Source organism: Zootoca vivipara, chromosome Z1 (genome assembly GCF_965207765.1).
Source record: "Zootoca vivipara chromosome Z1, rZooViv2.hap1.1, whole genome shotgun sequence".
Taxonomy (NCBI): Eukaryota; Metazoa; Chordata; class Lepidosauria; order Squamata; family Lacertidae; genus Zootoca; species Zootoca vivipara.
Window position 1 is genome coordinate 40,270,691 of NC_142583.1, and position 25,015 is coordinate 40,295,705.

The 25,015-nt window shown below is 41.8% G+C and overlaps 1 protein-coding gene across 2 annotated transcripts in view; it reads left to right on the forward strand.

The window, feature by feature from the left end:
• CLGN (calmegin) overlaps positions 1-25,015 on the forward strand; it is a 38,017-nt gene that overhangs the window by 852 nt on the left and 12,150 nt on the right. The window contains exons 1-7 of one of the 2 annotated variants that reach the window (XM_088661100.1): positions 7,936-8,076; positions 8,930-9,085; positions 16,498-16,571; positions 18,033-18,091; positions 19,382-19,523; positions 19,940-20,021; positions 24,697-24,889. In XM_088661100.1, the coding sequence (XP_088517226.1) occupies positions 8,939-9,085; positions 16,498-16,571; positions 18,033-18,091; positions 19,382-19,523; positions 19,940-20,021; positions 24,697-24,889 (697 nt within the window). In that variant the 5' untranslated portion in view covers positions 7,936-8,076; positions 8,930-8,938. Of the gene's footprint in view, positions 1-7,935; positions 8,077-8,929; positions 9,086-16,497; positions 16,572-18,032; positions 18,092-19,381; positions 19,524-19,939; positions 20,022-24,696; positions 24,890-25,015 lie in introns of those variants that run through there. The other variant, XM_035112363.3, reaches the window with a different exon arrangement.

Sequence of the window (25,015 nt, forward strand, 5' to 3'; positions counted from 1 at the left end):
GCCAGAATGTTGCATTGTTCTCTGTGTTGGACTGGGACCAGGATTTAAATGACTGCTCTGCAAGAAGCTCACTCTATGACCTTGGCCCAGTCACACGCTGCTAGCCTAACATATATCTCAGAAATATTGTGATGTGTTTTCCTGAGTGCCTTTCTGGAAGGGTAGGAATATATATATTCCCCATATGGTTATTGATGGCGAACTCTGTTCTTTGGACAGTCTGTCCTTGTGTAGCCAGAGCATGCCTCCCAACTGTCAATATTTTGCAGGAGGAATTCAAGCACATCCCATATTTTTAGGTTGGTGCAATTGAAGTGGATTAAAATGCTGTCACAATACTGCAGCAAATCCACTTTTTTTTTTAAAAAAAAGAAAAGTTTTTACGGTTAGGAACGTAAAGTGTGAGATGAATGAATTATTTATTGGGAAGATGTGTCAACAGCAACCTGCAAGCAAATTGGGATGAATGCTCATTGTCTTATGACAAGCCCTGTAAAAAAATAAGAATGAATGCTCAATAAAAACCAAATATAGACAAAACATGTAGAAGCTTTGTACAATCAAATTGTGGTGAATAGTGACTAAACAGGTCATCTGAAGGAGCCCAAAGAGCATTTAAGGAAAAGACTCAAGAGAAATCCAAAAATGAGCCCAATGAGAACCAAGCAAGCTCAGTGAGCATGAAATGCTTGCTGACCATAGAAGAGGGGAAACAGAATATAGTATATGGGAAGAAGGCATGGTTGGCTAGCTGGAATTGTGAACAGGAATGTTCGCTGCTATTTTGTTGCAGGCTACACTTTTTATTTATAAAGATCTGGCATACTGATCAGGTATCACTACAGTAGTTATCTTAAGTTTTTGTAAAATTACAGCATAGAGCCACACAAAAATAGCAGTTATAAAAAATATCAGGGAATTCTGAAAACTTGATCTTGGAGTATGGATTTGTGTTTTAATATTGATTAGGACTGACCCAAGGCATTCTGATCCAAATGGTATTCTAAGGCATGCTAGTCATATATACTACCTCCAGGATTAGAAGCACCATTCTTCTGAATATCAGTCCTGGGTAAGGACAGTGGGAAAGGGCCATTGCATGCCTATCCTCCTTGTGGGCTTTCTTTGGAACCGGTTGGCCACTGTGGGAGACCTAATTGTGTGCAAAATAGTAGGCCTTTTGTCTGATCCAGTGGGGTTCTTGTGAAAAGTGGGTCCAATCCTTTGGGAAACTCTCCTGGCAAGCCCCACTGAAAATGAACAGGGAGGCTTCTCTCTTGTCGGTGCCATGTTGGTTTCAATTAAGTTTTGAGTAAGATTTCCCCCCCAGTTGATTGCATCCCATTTCTTTCATTTGACACTTCTGTCATCCTTAATGGAAAGCAAAATGTGAAAGTTGAAGTAGTATCAACTGCCCTCGTGCTGGGTTTGTCTTAGCCAAGCAATTAAGGGTAATAATAATCAACACTAGTCGTGTTTAGAGTATAGAATAATGGAAGCCTAGAATCCTAGAGTTGGAATGGACCTGAAGGGTCATCTAGTCCAACCTCCTACAATGCAGAAATTCTCCCCACAGCCATCCCTGGGTGGGCTCAACCCACCAACCTTCTGGTTAACAGCCAGCTGCGCTGACACATTGAGCTACAGGAGGGGTGTGGATTCACTGAATGTAATGGACATGACTAACTTAAGTACACTAATTTCACTGGATCTACTCACTTGAATACCCCCCTAAGTCATGTTCATCATGAATTCAGCCCATGCTGGCACCTCCATAAATAATAATAATAATAGGCCAATGTGGGTGACACATTGAGGAAGGGATGCCTTCTTCAGTGTGAACTGTTGCACACTAAGATATCTTAAGTGGCATTTCTTTAGATGTCCTTATTCTCACAAGTGAGTCCAGAGAATTGTTAGGGGAAGTTCTTTTTTTATGGTGGTGCTTGACTCTTGAATGCCTTGTCCTGGAATGTTTTTTCATCACTGTGCAAATACATACCCTGCTTCATGCAGGCCTTTGAAAAATGTGACTGAGCTTTTAGCTTTTATTCTGCTGCTTTTGATTTTTCTTCTACTCCCTTGCTGTTTTTTATTCTTGGCTTAATTATGTTTTATTTATCTTACTTGATTATTGTTTGCCACCCTGGGAGCAATAATATTGAAGGGTGGAGTATAAAACTTTTTCATAGATAAATAATAATAATAATAATAATAATATCTTTATTACGGTCATAGACCAGCAAAAAAGAAAAAAGAAAACCAATAATACATAAAATACATAAAATAATACATAAAATAGATAGATAAATGGTTCCATGGTTCACAGTTATAACAACTTAAGAGTTCTTCTCCTGAGCTGCTAGACTATTTTTAATGGTCTTTGCATATTTTTAGCTTGCAATTACTAACCAGTTCATCAACCATACATAGATACTTCCTAAGGCTGCTATAAGCCTTGCTTTGCTTTAATCTTCCCAGTCATGTCTTTACCGGACCAAAAGTTTGAAGTAATTAGCAAGCAAATCTATTTCTGCCAATGTCTGAATTAAAAGCTACAAAAAAGTTATTTGTTGCATCTAGCTCTTTCTTTGGCTTCTGTGTTTTTGTGCAAGTGATGCATGTCAGTGGTTACACTGTTGTGTGGCAATGTCCCTCCCTCCCTGTGAGAATAAAGACACTCGACACATCTGATAGATTTAAATAGGCGAAAAGGCCACAACTTTATTGGTTACGGATGTTGAGCGGTATCGGCTTAGGCATTGGACCCTAATCGTCTATGTCCGACTCCAACCCGTGTGTTGGACGTCCGGGAAAAGTTAACCACCAGTAAGGAACCCAGTGATGTACATCAACCGGAACTCCTCCTGTGGTCACCGTTAGGGGTATGCCTTATGGCCCTAACCTTCCCGGGCTTCGGACCAGGCCCTGCCCCCAGAATCCTTTAACAGAATACTCCTCCATTTGCAGGGCAGGTGATGGCGCTACCTACCCTCCTCAGCTCTAATGCAATTTCCAATGTCTAACTGCCAAAACCAATAGTTGTGACGAATTGCTACGAGGTAGGCGGAAAAAACCCCTTGGCTAGCCCAAGTTGAAAAAGTCCTACCAGGCCCCCTGGCCAACCAAGGCAACCAACTGAAGTCCATAGCAAGGTCAAAGCTAGCCTAAAGGGTGGGTGGGCGGGTGAACCGATACAGCTGGTGATCAGGGTGAAAGAGGGTGGGTTCCCGCCCTTTCACCTGCTCAAAGGAAGCAGGACACGTCCCCCGGGCGACAGGATTTGTCGGGTCTTGAATGATGTGGGCAGGAAAGCCCCAATCGCTAAGGTCGTGGATGTGATCAGGTCGTGGCACCCACAACTCCACCTCCGGCGCAGGCGCGGAAGTGGTTTTCTGGCATGTATGGTATGGGCTTGATATGCATTTGTGGCCTATGCATGTAACGTGGATCTTTGAAGGATACAATTGGTATGCTATGCCCAAAGATAGAGGGCAAATTTTTTCCAAGCAAAGAAAGGCAGCACCAGAGAGATTAAAAACCCCAAAAAGGAGAAGGTGCTCAAATAGAAAGTTAACTGTAGTATATTAGTATGCCGTTTGTTGTATCATTTTGATGGATTGTGTGCTAATTGAAGTGAAATAAGTAAGTGAAATAGACTAAGAAGTAAAATAAAAAAATTCCTTCAGTAGCACCTTAAAGACCAACTAAGTTTTTATTTTGGTATGAGCTTTCGTGTGCATGCACACTTCTTCAGATACAGTGAAATAGGAGTCACTTTCACTGTATCTGAAGAAGTGTGCATGCACACGAAAGCTCATACCAAAATAAAAACTTAGTTGGTCTTTAAGTTGCTACTGAAGGAATTTTTTTATTTTACTTCGACCCAGACCAACACGGCTACCTACCTGTAACTAGACTAAGAAGGTTGTGTTTGTAGCATAATTCTAATCATGTCTACTCCACTGAATGAGCTTTACGATCCTGCTTCTTGCATTTGAAGCCTTAAACAACTCTAGACTAGGTGAACTGAAAAAAAATCCTCCTTTCTACTGCCTAGAGAGGAAATTAAATCCAGTTAGTTTTGCCATGAGATGATAATTATTGTCTAGTGGTAACAAGGAAAAGGGCTTTTTCACTGTTGGCCCCAGTTTTTGAACACCTTCCTTGCAGAATACAAGGAGCCCCATCAGTATTGGCATTCTTGAAGACACACCTGTTTAGAGAAGTATTCTCCTGAACTTGAACTTGGTGTCATCATTGTATTTTAATTGCTCTAATTGTTATTTTTGCAAGACTACACAATAATGATGGTACAGAAAAAATATGTATTCCATCTTTTGAAAAGTAATCGGTCAGCAGCATGAAGGCTGTCAAAACTGTGTGTCTAGTCCACATGTGGTGGGAGTGCCCCAAAATCCAACTATTCTGGTCAACAACCATAAGAGAAATATATAAAATAACCCAGCAAACATTAGAAATAACCCCAGAATTGGCCTTGCTAAACATCTTCCAAGACAATAATGCCCACCTGCATCACAAAGAACTCATAACCCACTTACTCTCAGCAACCAGAAATACCATAACCAGACACTGAAAAGACCTGTCAGAAATAAACATGGACCAATGGTACCAAACAGTATGGGAAACAGCCTTACTAGAAAAATTAACCAATAAGTTGAAACTGACACGGGGACAAATAGAAGAAGACGGCTTCACCCCAGTATGGTTCCCCTTTATCACACACACAGCCCAACAAGACAATGACAAAAATCCACCAACAGCATACAAATCAATATGGCTAACCTGATCCAAAACACTCACCCACCCCACTCACATACAAAACAAAGACTACCACAGGCAACCACAAAGGAACAACCATATCCGAGGCCAACCCCAACATCTCTCACCACCAAAGGAACACAAGCAAACAGCAGAGAACCTACACAAGCGACGCTGACAAAACCCCCCACATATATTAAGCAAAATAGAAACATTGTCACCCGACTCCACCCCCCCATACACCCTCCCCCCATCTTCTTCTCTTCCCCTTTCTTTCCCAATATCTCAACAAATGAAACTGATTTGTATGAGAGACATTGTACATCTCTTTGTAAGCCAAGAAAACCTTTAATAATAATATACCCTGTGTGTCTAATAATAAAAAAACCCTGTGTGTCTAGATCAGGCACCCCCAAACTTCGGCCCTCCAGATGTTTTGGACTACAGTTCCCATCTTCCCTGACCACTAGTCCTGTTAGCTAGGGATCATGGGAGTTGTAGGCCAAAATATCTGGAGGGCCGCAGTTTGGGGATGCCTGGTCTAGATGCTAGCAAGTTAAGCTTTTTAGCTACAGGCAGCTTCCTGTTTGTGCAGTGGTTGCGTTTCAGGATATCACACACATTGGTGGGGCATACATAAGCCTGCCCTGTTCCACCCTATTCCACGGCTGAAAATGGCATGTGTGTCGGCAGTTGCACACGTGACAAGCACACACAAATGGAGTTGCCTGTACAAAATAAAAAAATATTCCTTCCAGCAGCACCTTAAAGACCAACTAAGTTTTTATTTTGGTATGAGCTTTCGTGTGCATGCACACTTCTTCAGATACACTGAAACAGAAGTCCCCAGGCACATGGTATTATCTGGACACATGGTCAACAGACCCTGGAAACCTTCCAGGTCAATTACTTTCACCCCACCATCAACCTAACAATGAACCAATCTATGCAAGAAATACATTTTTTGGACACTACTATAAAAATACAGGATGGACGTATAGACACCACCTTATACCGAAAACCAACTGACCGACAAACATATCTACATGCTTCTAGCTACCATCCCAAACATACCAAACAATCCATTGTATATAGCCAGGCCCTACGTTACAACCGCATCTGTTCCAACTCTACAGACAGAGAATCTCACCTAAGAGATCTACAGCAAACCTTTTTAGAACTAAAATATCCACCTGATGAAGTTAAACAACAGATCAACAGAGCCAGACTGATACCTAGAGAGAAGCTGCTGCAAGACAGAACCAAAAAAGAAAATAACAGAACACCACTAGTTATCACATACAGCTCCCAAGTTAAAACAGTACAACACATCATCAGAGATCTACAACCTCTCCTGGACAATGACAGCTCTCTTTCTCAAGCATTGGGAGGAAGACCTTTCATTGCGTACAGACAGCCACCCAATCTTAAACAACTCCTCACCCACAATAATACAACCACCAGACTTAACATGGACACTGGTACCAGAGCCTGCAATAAACCCAGATGCCAACTTTGCTGCCACATACACCCGGACACCATTACTGGCCCCAACACCATTACTGGCCCCAACAACATCCAACATACCATCTCAGGACTATTTAATTGCTCATCCTCTAACATTGTGTATGCCTTTAAATGCCAACAGTGCCCTTCAGCTCTCTATATTGGACAAACAGGCCAAACCCTATGCCAAAGGATAAATGGACATAAATCTGACATCAGGAATTACAAGACAGAGAAACCAGTAAGAGAACACTTCAATCTCCCAGGACATTCTATACAAGATCTCAAAGTAGCTGTCTTACTACAAAAGAATTTCAGAAATAGACTGGAAAGAGAAGTTGCTGAATTGCAACTTATCACCAAGCTCAAAACCATGGAGGGACCTGGTTTGAACAGAGACATTAGATTCTTATCTCATTATACATGATAAAGCGATCTTCAGCCATCTCAACCCTTGCTTTTTCATGCAAGACCATTTGCAGTCGTTTACAGTCGTCAACAGCTATCAGTCAGTCAATCACCCATTTCCACCACCCTTCTGAGTGATACCCTCTCTCCACCCTTTCTCTACATAAGCGCCTGGAAACTTCTGTTTCAGTGTATCTGAAGACAAAAGCTCATACCAAAATAAAAACTTAGTTGGTCTTTAAGGTGCTGCTGGAAGGAATTTTTTTATTTTGTTTTGACTACGTCAGACCAACACGGCTACCTAATAGTTGTTTTTGATGTTTGGATAGAACTGTTTTATTGCATTTTAATTATGTGTATACAGTCATACCTTGGTTTGAGTACTTTCAGTTTAACTACTCCGCGGACCGTCTGGAACAGATTAATCCACTTTCCATTACTTTTAATGGGAAAGTTCACATCAGGTTAAGTACGCTTCAGGTTAAGTACAGACTTCCGGAACCAATTGTGTACTTAAACCGAGGTACCACTGTATATTTTATAATTGATTTTATACTTTTAACGTGCTTAGAAGCCATTTTGGCATGTAAGCAGTATATCTGTATACATCAAATAATAATAAGTAAGTCCTGTTGAATTCAATGGCTCTTAATCCTACCACAAGTGTTAGAACTGCAGCCTTAGTTCTACTGGAATCGGTGTGATTCAGATTATCATTACTAATGTGCAACTGCCTTAGTCTGTTTTTAACACCAGCTTTTCGCTTTGATTTCTTTTTCTTGCATTTTTGCAGTTTTATTCCAGCTGTTATGAGCAAGCTACCTTCCATTTTACCATTTATATTAATTTCATTTAGTGGATAGTTGACTAGTAGAATCATAGAATCATAGAGTTGGAAGAGACCACAAGGGCCATCCAGTCCAACCCCCTGCCGAGCAGGAAACACCATCAAAGCATTGTTGACATATGCCTGTCAAGCCTCTGCTTAAAGATCTCCAAAGAAGGAGACTCCACCACACTCCTTGGTAGCAAATTCCACTGCCGAACAGCTCTTACTGTCAGGAAGTTCTTCCTAATGTTTAGGTGGAATCTTCTTTCTTGTAGTTTGAATCCATTGCTCTGTGTCCGCTTCTCTGGAGCAGCAGAAAACAACCTTTCTCCCTCCTCTATATGACATCATTTTATATATTTGAACATGGCTATCATATCACCCCTTAACCTTCTCTTCTCCAGGCTAAACATACCCAGCTCCCTAAACCGTTCCTCATAAGGCATCGTTTCCATGCCTTTGACCATTTTGGTTGCCCTCTTCTGGACACGTTCCAGCTTGTCAGTATCCTTCTTGAACTGTGGTGCCCAGAACTGGACACAGTACTCCAGGTGAGGTCTGACCAGAGCAGAATACAGTGGTACTATTACTTCCCTTGATCTAGCTGCTATACTCCTATTGATGCAGCCAAGAATTGCATTGGCTTTTTTAGCTGCTGCATCACACTGCTGACTCATGTCAAGTTTGTGGTCTACCAAGACTCCTAGATCCTTTTCACATGTACTGCTCTCAAGCCAGTATTTGTGCCTTTCATTTTTTTTGCCCAAGTGTAGTACTTTACATTTCTCCTTGTTAAAATTCATCTCGTTTGCTTTGGCCCAGTTGTAAGGTCATTTTGAAGTGTGATCCTGTCCTCTGGGGTATTAGCCACCCCTCCCAATTTGGTGTCATCTGCAAACTTGCTCAGGATGCCCTCAAGCCCATCATCTAAGTCATTGATAAAGATGTTGAATAAGACTGGGCCCAAGACAGAACCCTGTGGCACCCCACTAGTCACTACTCTCCAGGATGAAAAGGAGCCATTGATGAGCACCCTTTGGGTTCAGTCAGTAAGCCAGTTAAAAATCCACTGAATGGTAGCATTCGAAAGGCCGCATTTTACCAGCTTCTTTACAAGAATATCATGGGGCACCTTGTCAAAGGCCTTGCTGAAATCAAGATAGGCTACATCCACAGTGTTCCCTTCATCTACCAGGCTTGTAATTCTGTAAAAAAATGAGATCAGATTAGTCTGACATGACTTATTTTTCAGAAACTCATGCTGACTTTTAGTGATCACTGCATTTCTTTCTAGGTGCTCCCAGACCGTTTGCTTAAAATAACAGAATGAATGTCTTTGCAATTTTCGTACTCTGACTTCTCAGATCATATAAATCTTTCGCCATTTGCATTTCTCTTTTACAGGTAGCCAGGATGCAATTCCAGTGGGATTGGCTGTGCTTCAGTGTCTTGTTGTTAAGTTCAGTAAGTGCAGAATCTGAAGATTCAGAAGTTGAAGTAGAAGGTTTTGACAAGAATTCAGAAGATACTAATGTTGGCAAAGGCAGCTCATCTCTAGAGGTAAGATTCCATCTTAAAGAAGACAACATCTATCAATTTTTGCTTCTTCTGTTGAGAAGCAAAATAGCTCTTGGTGAGTTTTGAAGATCTGAAATGGAAAACCTGCTCATTCACACTGATATAATTTCACCATGTGGGCAGGGCTTGCTGACAAAAGTGATGAAGCTCATAAAGTCATTCCCACTTTTGAGGAGAAGCCACATCCAATATGTCATTTCTTTGTACTTGAGCATGAGTTCTGGAGAAAACCAATATAGCTGCTCATGCATTGCATAATCTGTGGGATGCAAAGGGTTAAGTGCAGTCAAGTCACAACAATCCCTAGATAGTCCACTTGGAGGACTGAGGAGGAGGATATGACTAAGCGTAGTTTCCTCTTCCTTCACATGCAAATGAGTTGCGGAAGTGGCAGATAAATCCTGAAGGAAACAGCCATTTTCCCTCTCTTGGACCAGACCTCTTGGACTACACACATCTTAGTGAGTCTCTCCCTCAAGGCCTCCAGCCTAGAGAGAGAGATGAGATGGAGTCTCACTTCTTATAAGTGAACTTCACAATGTATATATTACATTTTAACTAAGCAAGTCTACCTCTTGAGTGTGCTGTACCTCGAGATGCTTGTAAGTAAACATCTTTTATACTTTTAAGAGCATTGTGTTGTGTCTTTTCTTTTAAGAGGGAAAAAGGGGAAATACCAGGAAAATACACTTTATTTTAGTGGCTTAAATCAAGCCTGCGCAAACGTTCTTCTGCTGTGTATTTTGCAAAAGGGGAATGTTTTACTCTGCTAAAGTTTTGTGCTCGCTAGCGCAAGCGGGGATAGGATATATTAAACAATATCTCCTCATCCACATTCCTGAACATTCCCACATAGGGTTATTGCGGCCCAGAGTTGCGTATTTTGTGTATTTTTGAAGGATTGATTTGGATTGTGATTTTGAACTCTGTAGGATTTTTCCAGTTAGGATTTCCTGGTTGAGCACATGGTCTCTTTGTTCTGCAGTGTGCTTGGGGGATTAACTACCCCTCCCCTCCCTCAGAGTTTACAGCACTGAGAAAGCTCAGAGGTAGTGAAGATATTTTTGAGATTTTGAATTTGATTTTTGAAAGATTTTTGAATTTTGGAAATTTTTGAAGTTTTAAGATGGCAAGCTCCAGTTTTGATAGTGAGGCAAGACCAAGTTTTATGCTGCTGGATGACAATAATTTTGTGCAGTGGAAGCAGCGCGTTTTAGTTTATCTTGCTGCTAGGCGTGTTCTGCAGGCCATTAAGGAAGAAAAGCCTACAGGAACCGATGCAGAAGCTTTAGCTAAGATAGAAGCTTGGAGTATTAAAAATGATGAAGCCAAGCACATAATTTTGAGCAGTTTGAGGAATGAGCATCTATCAATGATAAATTTTGAAGATGATGCATCTAAGATCCTAGAGGACATTGAACGCATTTATGCACAATCTACAGAGAGTTCCTATAGATACTTGTTGGATAAGTTACTCAAGTTGAAGATGAATTCTAGAGAAGAGTTTACAGAGCATTTTAAGAATTTTTCTGAGATTGTTCAAAGAATTGCCCTTACTCCCAGAGCCTTTGATGATGTGACTAAAGTAACGTTTATGCTTGCATCATTGGGACCTACGTTTGCTCCATTTAAAAGTATAATGGATCACACAAAGGATTTAACTTTTAATGAGCTTATCAACCATTTAAGAGAGGAATGCAGAGATAGCCTTGATTCTCAAGAAAGGAATCCAAGGAGGAAGGATAGCAGCTATGCATCCAAGCATTTTGGAAAGTCCAGACAGACATCTAGAGAAATAATTTGTTTTAAATGCAATGGGAAAAACCACATAGCAAGGAACTGCAAGAGTCAAAATGGGGATAAAGTTGAATCCCACCCCTCAAAACCACAAGGTGTTAAGAAGGGGAGTCATGAGCAAACCATGTTGATGCAGGAGAGGAGTTTAGCTGTCCAGGATTGTGAAAATAAGCGCAATAAGTGGATTCTTGACAGTGGAGCGAGTTCTCATTTCTGTTATGAAAAGGAGTATTTTAATGAGATTAATGGGGATGAAACCTCTGAAATTGAGATTGCTGATGGCAACATTGTAAAGGCAATTGGTTCAGGAACTGTGAATTTGAAATTCAACGTAGATCATGAAACAATTAATACTAAGATAACTGAAGTTAAGTTTGCACCAAAGCTTAATTGCAACTTACTCAGCGTGTCCAGTTTGGACAGGAAAGGTTTTAAAATTACATTTGAAAAAGGACAATGTATTGTGACTAAGCATGATGAAGTTTATGTTCAAGGCACACTAAAGGATGGTGTATATGAGCTTAATGTTTCAGAGAACCAGCAGAACCAGTCTGCAAAGGTGGCGCAACCAAGTCAAAAGGACGAAGGAAGTCTGGAACTCTGGCACAAGAGACTTGGACACAGAGACACCAACGTTATTCTGGAACTACAGAAAGGTGATCTTGTGAGAGGTCTGCAGGTAAAGCAAAGCAACACAAATACACCAACATCAAAATGTATAACTTGTGTTAGTGAGAAAGCAACTAAACCTTCTTTCCCACGTTGTGCAGAGAAGAGAAGCACTAAAGTATTGGACATTGTCCATACAGATCTATGTGGACCAATGAATGTGTCTTCTCTAGGAGGTAATAAATATATTTTGATATTTTTGGACGATTTCTCGAGATTCTGCGTAGCCTACTTTATCAAGGAGAAGAGTGAGACAGTGGAATTGTTCAGGGACTATCTTAACATGGTCAAGAACAAGTTCCAGCGAGCCCCTTCCATTTTAATGTCCGATAATGGTGGGGAATTTTGTTCACATGAGATGCAGGCCGTCATGGCTAGAGAAGGCATATCACACGTGACCACAGTTGCCTACACACCCCAACAAAACTCAATTGCAGAGAGGAAATTTAGATCCATTTTGGAAATGACAAGGTGCATGCTAAAGGAAGCTAACTTGTCACACAGGCTGTGGGGTGAAGCGGCTCGTTGCTCAGTCTATCTTCAGAACAGACTGCCCACAAAAGGCGCAGAGCGCACACCATTTGAACTTTGGCATGGAAAAGCCCCAAATTTGTCACATATACGTGTATTTGGAAGTTTGTGCTACTATCATGTGCCCAAGGAGCACAGACACAAACTTGATTCCAGAGCGAAGGCAGGGATCCTAGTTGGGTACGCTTCTGGAGGAAAAGGATATAGAGTCTTGGATCCGCAAACTGGCAAGACAAGTTCGCAGCATGTAATTTACTTCGATGAGCAAGGCAAAGTTGATACAAAGGACACTGCCATTGATTGTTCCAAGGAGCCACAGGATGAGGAATTTGTGATTTTTCCTTTTGAACCAATACAAAGTACTAATCCAACTTCTAGTGTCGTAGCACCCCCTATAGGTGACACCCGAGAAGACGTGGAGGTCCAGGCCCCTGGCAGCACCAGAGACGAAGATGATGACGAGCAGCTGTATGGGGATATGCCACTGCTGGAGGAGGATGAGGAAGCTGATGCGGTCGAAAGACCAGAGGTCAGACGCTCATCCAGAACCAACAGAGGTGTTCCACCATTACGGCTGTCCTACCTTACAAGGTCGGCGTCTCCACAGGAACCTTCCAAATGGGAAGAGATAGAGAGGATGCCACCAGATGAAGCCAGTCTCTGGAGGAAAGCTGCTCAGGAGGAGATAGATGCACTTCATCGGAACAGGACCTGGACACTCACAGAACTACCTCCTGGTAAGGAAGCAATTGGAAGTAAATGGGTGTTCAAGGTTAAAAAGGGTTCAGAAGGGGAGGTGCAACGCTACAAAGCTAGGCTTGTGGCACAAGGTTTTTCCCAGAAGTATGGAGAGGATTACGATCAAGTGTTTGCACCGACAGTTCGATACAGCAGTGTCAGACTACTTTTAAGTATGGCAGCATCTAAGCAAATGTCAGTTTACCATATTGACATTGCGACAGCCTTTCTTCACGGCGAAATTTCTGAGCAGATTTATATGAAGCAGCCCAAAGGTTTCATTAAACCAAATGAGGCACATCTAGTGTGCAAGCTGCAGAAAGGACTTTATGGTTTGAAGCAAGCAGCGAGGGCTTGGAACCAGAAACTCCATGAGATGCTGGTGCAGCTTGGGTACAAGCAAGGGACTGCTGATAAGTGCTTGTACACCAAACAAAGGAATGGACAGTTTTCGTACATTTTAGCCTTTGTTGACGACCTTTTAATTTCTACGTCAAATGAGAAAGACTATAAAGACATAGTCAAACACCTCAACAGGGAAGTAGAGGTCAAGGAACTTGGAAAAGTGAAATACTACTTGGGAATTCAAGTTGAGAGAGAAGAGGATGGATCGTTCTTACTCAGCCAAAGGCAAAAGATAACTGAACTGATTGAAAGCATGCAGATGCAGGACGCACACCCAGTTGCGACACCGATGGCCACAGACTTCTTGAAGAATCAACAAGGTTCGAAGTTGCTGCCAAACAACACGCAATACAGGTCAGCGGTCGGCAAACTTTTGTATTTGGTTACCACATGCAGACCTGACCTGGCAAGTGCAGTGGGGATCCTAAGTAGGAAAGTAAGTTGTCCCACTGAGCATGATTGGGCTGGAGTTAAGAGGGTTGTTCGTTATCTAAAGGGAACCATGGACTGTAAATTAAAACTGCCAGCTGTCAGAGACCCTAAACTGCTTGGGTACACTGATGCGGATTGGGCTGGGGACAATAAGGATTATAAATCCACAAGTGGCTATGTTTTTATGTATGGGGACGGAGCTATTGCATGGGGCAGCTATAAACAGAAATGTGTAGCTTTATCGTCCACAGAATCTGAGTACATTGCGGCTTCGGAAGCTTGCAGAGAGATCCCCTGGCTGGATCAGCTCCTGAAGGACTTTGGCGTGCCAAGAACGGGACCTGTCAGCTTGATGGAGGACAATCAGAGCAGTATGAAGCTGACACAAAGTGAAAAGTTCCTTGCACGCACCAAACACATTGGGGTCAGGTACCACTACATACGCCAGGTGATCGAGGATGGACTTGTTGAAATGTGTTACTGCAACACTGACCAGATGACTGCAGATGTCCTAACAAAGCCCCTGCCAAGAGAGAAGTTCCAGGATCTTCGTGGCAAGCTGGGACTCTTGGGTGGTTGATTAAAGTTATTTATGTATGTTTTTGTGTATGTTGTGAATTGCCTGAGAAGGGGTTTGTGGGATGCAAAGGGTTAAGTGCAGTCAAGTCACAACAATCCCTAGATAGTCCACTTGGAGGACTGAGGAGGAGGATATGACTAAGCGTAGTTTCCTCTTCCTTCACATGCAAATGAGTTGCGGAAGTGGCAGATAAATCCTGAAGGAAACAGCCATTTTCCCTCTCTTGGACCAGACCTCTTGGACTACACACATCTTAGTGAGTCTCTCCCTCAAGGCCTCCAGCCTAGAGAGAGAGATGAGATGGAGTCTCACTTCTTATAAGTGAACTTCACAATGTATATATTACATTTTAACTAAGCAAGTCTACCTCTTGAGTGTGCTGTACCTCGAGATGCTTGTAAGTAAACATCTTTTATACTTTTAAGAGCATTGTGTTGTGTCTTTTCTTTTAAGAGGGAAAAAGGGGAAATACCAGGAAAATACACTTTATTTTAGTGGCTTAAATCAAGCCTGCGCAAACGTTCTTCTGCTGTGTATTTTGCAAAAGGGGAATGTTTTACTCTGCTAAAGTTTTGTGCTCGCTAGCGCAAGCGGGGATAGGATATATTAAACAATATCTCCTCATCCACATTCCTGAACATTCCCACATAATCCATAGTGTGGTGTGGTGCCCTTCACGTGGGGGTGGGGGAGCTTTCTCTAGAGACTTCCTCTGTGTTTATACTCTCTCTGGCTCTTAATTTCCAATAGTCATAGTTCATAATATTTATAGTATTCAGAAGCTTGGTTATTGTTGGGGTTTGGGGTGTATGTGCTGTGGAAATGTAGTTAAGTGATTAAGCTCATCACAGAAAACACGTTTAGCAGAGCTGTCTTTACTAGACCAACACCAGCATACACCACTATGCATACACAAACTATTTAAAGATGTTACAAGTAGTCTCTCTCTGAGCCCAAAGAGGGTTCTTTGCTTCAAAGTGCTTGATGTGTTACAGTCCACAACCAACTCCATGCAAAATTCTGCAACCAATAGAGGTCTATGAGTTCTGAAGTTTGGCAGTCTAACAGATAAGAAAGTCACAAGGTGCAATGTGGGGAATGAGTAATCTCTGCTGACTCGTGGAGAATTAACCCATTAACTGCATTCCTTAACCATTCTGAGTGAAGAATCTAGAAGCTCATTGATGCATTTGAAGGAAGTTTAATGTAAAATGTGCTTATATCTATTGTATAATGCTGCCTTGTTTTTAACCACTGATGTGGTCTCCAAAGACAAATAGGAATTGTAATTAAGTGAATGAGCAGACTGCCAGAAGAGGGACAAAACTCTTGGCCCTTTCTCTTCCGCTTCTCTGCATTGCTGGGCTGTACATGGAGGAAGGCACTTTCTTCCTACCAAGAAATAGAAGCCAAGTGAGTTTATGGCAGAGGCATGGAGTATTTTATCCCTCTTCTGATAGCCCACTGTGGGTTCCTTGCAGGACGTGGATCCTACTCATCTACCGTAGCATAAAAACCCTGCAGACTGGTGGGGAATCCACTCCTTTGATGCCAATCTGCTGTGTTTTCTAGCCTGAAATTTTCTGCCAGTCTGCTCCTGCTAACCTAGCAGTTTGAAAGCATGTCAAAGTGCAAGCAGATAAATAGGTACTGCTCCAGTGGAAAGGTAAATGGCATTTCCGTGCGCTGCTCTGGTTTCACCAGAAGCAGCTTTGTCATGCTGGCCACATGACCCGGAAAAACTGTCTGCAGACAAACGTCAGCTCCCTTGGCCAGTAAAGCGAGATGAGCTCCACAACCCCAGAGTCTTTCGCAACTGGACTTAACTGTCAGGGGTCCTTTACCTTTACCTTTAAGTCCATTTTACAAGCTAAATATAGGTGAGTAAAACAGTTTATTAGGTAGTAACCTTTGGATGCAAATTTGCAGAACAATTTTTCAGATTGACATATTATTAGCACACACTTGCTTTTGAAAGACTTAATTCTACAAGCTATTGTACATCAGAAGTTTTGCTTCTGCAGATCAGAATTTAGCACCTCTTGGACACTCAAAACCTTCTTGTTTGTTTTGTGCATCTTATGGGTTTGGCTGATTATGAAAACGCAATCTATAACACATGGATTAGTTATTTTCAATTAATGCAATAAATATAAAAATATTTAATTGATTTAAAACTCAGTGTATTTTACTTGAATGTGACTATTCAGATTTTGAATGTATTTTTATAAATATTTGGTAGGTTAAATACAAGACGCCAGAGCCTACTGGAGAAGTGTATTTTACTGAAACTTTTGATGATGCAGTGCTGTCTGGGTAAGAATATTTTAAAGGAAGCATTAAGTCCATGCAGTATGATTAATTAAAGACAAAAGCTGGAAAGCTTAGCTTGTTGTAATTGGTTGCATCTTTGGAGCCGACTGAGGACTCCCAGGCAAGTTCCACCCTCTATTGTGTGTGCAGGGCAGTCCTAACCCTACCTGGTCAACTCCCCTGGCAACACCTCCCCAGCTGGGATTGGTTAACAGGTTAGGCAGGAACCTCCAGGTATCCAGCTTGGGGGGGGGGGGAGCCAGTCTGACTTGCAGGGGATTGTGTAGGGCCAGGGCGCTGCGTGCAACCATGCAAAAAGCGTCACCTATTTGAAGTGGGGAGCGGTCATTATAAATGTTTGGTAGGTTGAATACAAGATGCCAGAGCCTACTGGAGAAGTGTATTTTACTGAAACTTTTGATGATGCAGTGCTGTCTGTGTAAGAAAGCTTAACTTGTTGTAATTGGTTGCGTCTAGGAATACCTATTCAGATTTCATTTTTTGGGCTGGTGTTTTAATCTTTTGGGAGGTGATGCTAAATACTACTTATAGAAATATGATAAACTGTTTGGTATAGTATGACATATTTGATTTGAACTGTTAAGTGTTATTACTTCCTGAAAAGAAAAATCAATGTTCAATTTTAGTAAATACTTTTACTTAAAGATAAAACTTTTCAAAAGGGTAAATTAAGATTGCAATATTAGTAGATAAATTTATTAAATTGGTAAATCCATTTGCAATCTAATAAAAAATTGTCCCAAATTGGATTTTAAAAATTAACTATTTTAATCTAAACATTTACAAATAAGTGGAAAGAGGGAGCCTTCTTAGATGCATTCTGTCTTTGCACAAAATGAGACTGTCCTTCCCCCAGCAGGCTTAAATCTAAAAGAAGTGACATAAAATATGGGAGTTAAGAAGAAAACTAGAAATTCAGTTATTGGGGTTACATAGTTACTATAGAGACCAGCTTGAATGGAAATAGTTCAGGGAGAAGAGAAGCCAAAAGGCAGCTGGTCTCTCAGCTGTGCCAGTTGAATGGGCCCTGCTTTCTCATCTCTCTGCTCCAATCAGATGGAATGGCTGCTAGTAGAGATCAGTTGAGGAAGAGGAGTAGACAAAGGTAGCTGGAAGGTTCGTCCCTCTCTGACATGCTAGTTTTCTTACTTGCAAGCAATCTTTTACATGAAGGAGCATTCAGAAATGGAATCCTCCCCTACCTGCAGTCTGAAGTGATACGAAGTTTTTATTGCTTTAGGATCCTGTCACCTCATTCTGCTGAATTTGTAAACCAGGCCTAAAATTTCTTTTATCAAGTGTCAGCTCTACTCAAAATCCCAGTCACACCCTTACTCAAAACTGGCATACTATTTAACTGAAACATTAAACTAATTAACAATTAAGCAAACCCGTTGCACTACAGAAACTTGGTATGATCTGGTCATACTTCTGTCTTAACAGGTGGGTTCTGTCTCAGACCAAAAAAGAGGATACAGATGAAGATACTGCTAAATACGATGGTAAGACTAAAGCTTTGTGTTTTTATACGTGAGTGACTGGTATAAATTCTCTTCGATTTTCTCATTTCTGCTTTCAGGGTTTTCTATTTTTAGTAAATATTTTATCTTTTCCATTTAATATTTCAATTTTGCTTGTATTACAATTGAATGATCACCAAAAAACTCCCAACTATCAGACTGAAAAAGCGCACAGATGCTTTTCAGAATATCTCATTTCATGTAGTTACCCGGTATTAGCATCTATATATTTTTAGATGACATTTACTTTTGACCAGAAGCATAAACAATTTTCCCCATTGCTGTAAGCTAGAGATGGGAAACCTAGGGCCCTTCAGGTGTTGTCAGACTCCAGTCAGTATAGCCAGTGGTAGGGGATCGTGGGTGTTGTAGTTCAACAGTATTTAGAGGACCACAAGTTCCTCACCCCTAAGCATTAGGGGGATCTAAGCATTAGAACATAGAACACATAGTGACATTTTAGGTGTACATTAATTCCTTACCTCAGTATTAACATAGCTCATATGGCAGACCAGAGCTTAGATAGAAAACAAAAAAGGTAGATAGTTTTTCTATTGGTAGCTTAATCAATGTTTTGCAAGACTACACAAGAATGATGCTACAGAAAAAATATGCATGCCATTTTTTGAAAAGTAATCAGTCAGCAGCATGAAGGCTGTCAAAATTGTGTGTCTAGATGCTAGCAAGTGGAAGAAAGGATTAGAAATTCCTAAAATATCTGTAATCCTCATTTCTTCTTCTTCTTCTTCTTTTAATGACTTTGAGCAATCCTGTATATGGAGTATTCATCATGGTGAATCAATTGCCATGGTTTGAGTTACTATCATAGTTCCAAACTGTATATTTATTTCCTTTTATTAAGAGCTTTTAATGATAGATATGATGTACGGCAGAGATAGTAATGGTGGTTGACTGTGTAATGGGAAGAAATACAGGAATCACCTTATATTGAGTCAGATCATTGGTCCAACTAGCTCAGTATTATCTATGCTAAGTTTAAGACAAGAGTCTTTTCGAGCCCTACTTGGAGGTGCCAGGGAATGAACCTAGAATCTCATATGCAAAGCATGTGATCTTTCACTGAGCTCTTCCCTCAAATATTCCAGTGCAGTTTGTACACAGTTAATCCCAGGCTAATGTTTTTCTAATAATCCGCGCTACAGAGCACTAAGTATATCTAGTAAGAATGAGTTGGACTAAATTCATAGGAATACCTTGTACCACACCATAATTGTGGTTTTGCTTGTACTTCTCTTGCTGTATTTCTTTTAGGAAGATGGGAAATAGAACCTTTAAAGGAAAACACAGTGCCTGGTGACAGAGGACTGGTGCTGAAATCAGTAGCAAAGCATCATGCGATATCAGCTATGCTAACACAGCCATTTATTTTTGATAGTAAACCACTGATAATTCAGTAAGTATATCCACACTTGGATGATTTGCAAAGTGATTTTTTTAAATTAAATTTTTATTAAATAGAAAGATCGGGATTCTGATTTGTAGAAAAAGGGAATGGGGAATCTATACCCCTCCAGAGGCTGACTTTCCAACTCCTATCAAACCCAGCCAGCATGGTCAGTGGTTGGGGACGATAAGAGTTGTAATCCAACAACATCTGGAAGTCCATGGGTTCCCATATTTAAGCATAATAGCAATTGCTTCTTAAACTTTCAAAACTAATATTACTCAGCCATAGGAACAACTGGGGAGGAGCAACTAAGAATTCTGCACACAGTGGCTGAAGTATCTGAAAGCTAGTAGCTAAGTGAACTTTGAACTTTTAATTAGTACTTGTCTCCAGAAGACTATTCTTGTGTTTCTGTTGTGCAGGTATGAAGTGAATTTTCAAGATGGCATTGATTGTGGTGGTGCATATGTTAAACTTCTTTCCAAAAGTGATGACTTGAATCTGGTATGTAGTAATTGGGAGAGAGAGGTATGATCAGAAATGTTTCAGTGTTGGGAAGGAGAGTGCCTAAATCTTTGGGTTCTTATACCAGCTGTTGCTTGGCTATGTCCCAATATTTATAAGGAAACAGGTGACATCTGTACCTAGTCCCAGATGATCTGTCTGAGAAAAAAGTATTGTTCATGTAAAAAAAGAAGTGACAGCAAGACAGCAAGTGACTGTTCAACAGTGGAACAAACTCCCACAAGAAGTGTTGGACTCTCCTTCCTTGGAGATTTTAAGCAGAAGTTGGGTGGCCATCTATCATGTATGATCTAGTTGAGATTCCTGCATTGCAGGGAGTTGGACATAGATGACCCTCGGGGTCCCTTCCAATTATATAATTGTATGTCTATGATTTCCTAAGGTATAAGATACCCAGCTCATAAAGAACTACCGTAGTGTATTTCAGCCCGTTCAATAACGGGCGCTAGAACATCCTGGGGTTCGGAGAAGCGCTTGCGCAGCGCTTCTCCGAACCCTGGGACCTGTCCTTGCTGTCGGCGGCAGGGGGACAGGAACGGAGGAGAAGAAAGCGCTGCTTTCTCCTCCTCCGTTCCTCTCCCCAAGCCGCGGACAGGAAGGAGGCATCCCGTGGTTCAGAGAAGCGCTTGCGCAGCGCTTCTCCGAACCCCAGGACCTGTCCTTGCTGGACGCACACACGTGCACGCTCCCCCCCGCCAATGCTCAGTCCAGCCAGGAGCGGCGGTTGGCAGCCGCAGGGAAACGGTAGGTGGGGGGGGGAAGAGCGCGTGCGCGTGTGTGCGTCCAGTCTCTGCTGTCCAATCCCTGTGTCCCTGGGGCCCATGCACAGTAACCCAGGGACACACGGGACAACTGGACGCAGGGACACTTGGACTTTATTATATAGGATAAAAGGTAAAGGTAAAGGGACCCCTGACCATTAGGTCCAGTCGTGACCGACTCTGGGGTTGCGCGCTCATCTCGCATTATTGGCCGAGGGAGCCGGCGTATAGCTTCCAGGTCATGTGGCCAGCATGACAAAGCCGCTTCTGGCAAACCAGAGCAGCACATGGAAACACCGTTTACCTTCCCGCTGTAGCGGTTCCTATTTATCTACTTGCATTTTGACGTGCTTTCGAACTGCTAGGTTGGCAGGAGCTGGGACCAAGCAACGGGAGCTCACCCCGTCACAGGGATTCGAACCGCCGACCTTCTGATCAGCAAGTCCTAGGCTCAGTGGTTTAACCACAGCGCCACCTGGGTCCCTTTTATTATATAGGATAGGTTAGGTATATTTTAATCTTTTTAAGTAATGTGCCTAATACAGTGGTACCTCGTGTTATGTACTGTCCCCCTTGCAAAGGCTTCGGGTTACGCGCTCTGCTAACCTGGAAGTAGGTGCTCCTTGTTGTGAACGTTGCCCTGGGATGCTAGTGGAAGTCGCACTCCGGCAGCACGCATGCAGCAGGAGGCGCCATTAGCGAAAGTGTGCCTCGTGCTATGAGCGGTTTCCAGTTACAAACGGACCTCTGGAACCAATTAAGTTCATAACTAGTGATACCACTGTATTCAGTAGTTCACACATATATGTGCACTCAGTGAATTAACCTGGTTGGCTATTGATGAGTCCTCTTCATAAATTTCTTTTGTTGGAATATTGACTATCAGTATTTTTATACTGCTCAACAACCCTATTCTTAGAACAAATTACAATGTGGACTGTGGGTTCATCTACACGTCCTTTTGTGCTGCTTTTTCTGGGTGCAGGTCCAGGATTTCCAGGTCCATGTCCATGGGGATTATTTTGTCACATGGCCTTCACCAGGAAAACTCGCTGTTTACCACTGAATCAAAACAAATGCCAGTTGGGATTTCTCTGGGTTGCTGTTTGTTCTGATTCAGCAATAAACAGCAGGTTTTCCCATGAAAGCAGTGGGACCAAAACAAAAAACCACTCAGAGATGGACCTAGAAATCCCAGACCTGTGCCTAGAAAGAATGGCACCAAAGGAAGTGTGGATGAGGCCTGAAATTGAAATACAGTGGTACCTCTTGTTACAAACTCTTCGGGTTACAAACTCTGCTAACCCGGAAGTAGTACCTTGGGTTGAGAACTTTGCCCCAGGATGAGAACTGAAATCACGCAGCAGCAGTTGGAAGCCCCATTAGCAAAAGCGTGCCTCAGGTTAAGAACAGTTTTGGACTAAGAACAGACCCCAGAACGAATTAAGTTCATAACCTGAGGTACCACTGTATACCGTGTTTCCCCCTTTTTAAGACACCGTCTTATAACTTTTTTCCTCAAAAAAACACAGGGTGGCTTACTTTCGGTGGGATGTCTTATTTTTTAATTACTGGTACGGTTTTTACGGCTCAGGGCGCTGGCTCAGGGCGCTGCTGTGCTCTCTTGAGTGCTCAGCACTGCAGCAGCCACCGGTTCCGGGCGGCGGGGCAGCAGGCGTCCTTGGCCAGGCCAGGCGGAGGCCACTGGCTCAGGCGCTCCCCCCGCCGCTGCAGGGTGCTCCAAGCTCCTTGGCTGGGCCAGGCAAGGAAGAAGCAGTGAGCCCAGCGGTGGTGGCAAGCGGTGGTGGCAAGCGGAGCACGGGGATGCAGCCAGCAAGGCGGGAGTGCGATCAGCTGTTAAGCAGAGCTCTTGGCCGCATGGAGTGACTCTGTGAGTAGAGGTGCCTGTGGGGGTTGGTTTCCATGGTGCGGAAGTATGGCTTATTTTGGGGGTATGTCTTATATTTCTCAAATGCTTAAAAACCCTGCCATGGCTTACTTTATGACTATGTATTAAAAAGGGGGAAACAGGGTATATAAAAGAACCCTTAGCAAACTTAAAATGCCACTGTACAAAAGCAGCAAGATCCTCTAAACTTCTTTCTAAAACGCCTGGAAAAACAAATAGGTTCTTGCCTGTCACCAAAAAAGGCAATCAGGTACACGCTGGGCTACTTTACTGCATTTAAACTGCCTTTCCCCCAAGGAGCTCAAGACAGCTTACTTGGTTCTACCTCCCTCATTTTTTTCCCTTGCAACAACAGTGTGAGCTAGGATAGGCTGAGAGACAACAATGTCAATCTGCCAAAAAATCTCTTCCTGGGGAAAAGTGGCAAGACAGGGAGAAGTGTAGATGGGCCCTAAGTGTGGTTTTGAACTTGGATCTCTCCAGTCATACACTAACCACCACTACTTATCTTGGTCTAGAACAGCATTAGTAGAGAGAGAAGACAATAATTTGTTTAGTGATTGAAAATACAGCAACGTATTTTTCAAAAAACCACTCATGTATTAACATTCATTGTTTTTGTAACACAAGAAAGTCTTTAATAAAAACTATTTTTTAAATGAAAAAAAACAACACAGCTTATGTTTGTCTTGATTATTTATAATCGTGCAAGCCCAGTGAAGATTTGGGTTATTCAAATCTTTTCTTGGTGAAAAAAACAAAGGACTTGTGGTTCCAGAATGGTTTGAGTTCATGCTGTATTAATGTTGCTGCTTGGATGGCTAGTTCTAAAGCTTTAGGAGCAGACCCAGTTATTTCCTTATGTATGTTAGAGCAGTTCTGCAGCAAAATTCCTTGCTTGCAATAGGGCTGCTGATGAAGGGATGAGGATGACGGCAGGAAACTCCTATGTAGCGAATGGAATAGAAAAAGGTCTGCCTGATTGTGCCCCAAGTATTGAAGCAGCATCTCCATCACTAACTAATAATAAATATTGTGGTGGTGTTTCAATAAGATGACATTATTTTAATGTGCTACCTAAAGTGGCAGTGTTAATTATATCTGGAAGTTCCAGTGGATGTTGAGGCATACTATCAGTCAAATCAGAGGAGGCTGTTTACTAGTTTAATAAGTAAGTAAAACAAATCTCCCCTGCCCCCTCTGGAATGTTTTCCTCCTGTCCTCACTGCATGACCACTGTCATTAATGGCAGCCTGTCTCTGGGCACCATTCAGGTCTAGAAAACGGACTGAGGTCTGAAGATGAAATTCTGAGAAGTAAAGCAGAATAACCTCTGGTATGAAAAGTTACTTCCATGTATATAACAGATATAGTTCAGAGGCTAATGCACAGTACACAAACTGAGCCTCAATACCATTATTTTAAATTGGAGGCAGCTTTGGGAAAAGTGTACCTTAGAGTAAAGTAAAGAGTAAAGGTGGAAGAGTGCTTAAATTTTCTCCTGCTCAAAATTATGGAACTTGACATCTTCCCTTCTCCACCCTGTTTTCAAAATCATGTGTCTCTTTACTTTAAAATGGTTTTGGAGCTCATTTACACATATAGGTGTGTAACATATTAGCCATTTAAACATCTATTTTCCTCTGCTGTCAGAGACGGTAACTTAGAGGAAGAATAAAATACCAAACTGCAGAAGGACCTTAGAGATACAAGGTGTGTCTTTATGCTGGATAGTCTAAAACCAGTTTAGTGCTTTTGATCTAATCCTGAATATTGGTTAGTTGGTTGGTTGTGCATACTTTTCCATATTGTTCTGTGAGGGAATTAAGGCATGTTTTATAACAGAGCAGTATTTCTTCCATGTCATATGTAGTAATATATGGCAGAGTAGGAAATAACCAAACTGCATGCCAAGTGCCAAAGTAATGGAGTGCTAAACTTTTTGCTATATAAACTAAGAACAGTGTTCATTTTCATCCTATAGGAATACTTCCATGATAGAACATCTTACACAATTATGTTTGGGCCAGATAAATGTGGTGAAGATTACAAACTACATTTTATCTTCAGACATAAACATCCTAAAACTGGAGACTATGAAGAAAAACATGCTAAACGCCCTGATGTAGACTTGAAAAAAATCTTCATGGACAGGAAGACTCATCTATATACTCTTGGTATTCTTAAAATTTTAAGTTGTTTAGAAAAATAAGAACTGAAAACATTTTACAATGCCAGTTAGGTATATCCATATTTTAAAGATGCTTTTAAGCTGTCATTTCTGGGAACCCCATATGGTGTAA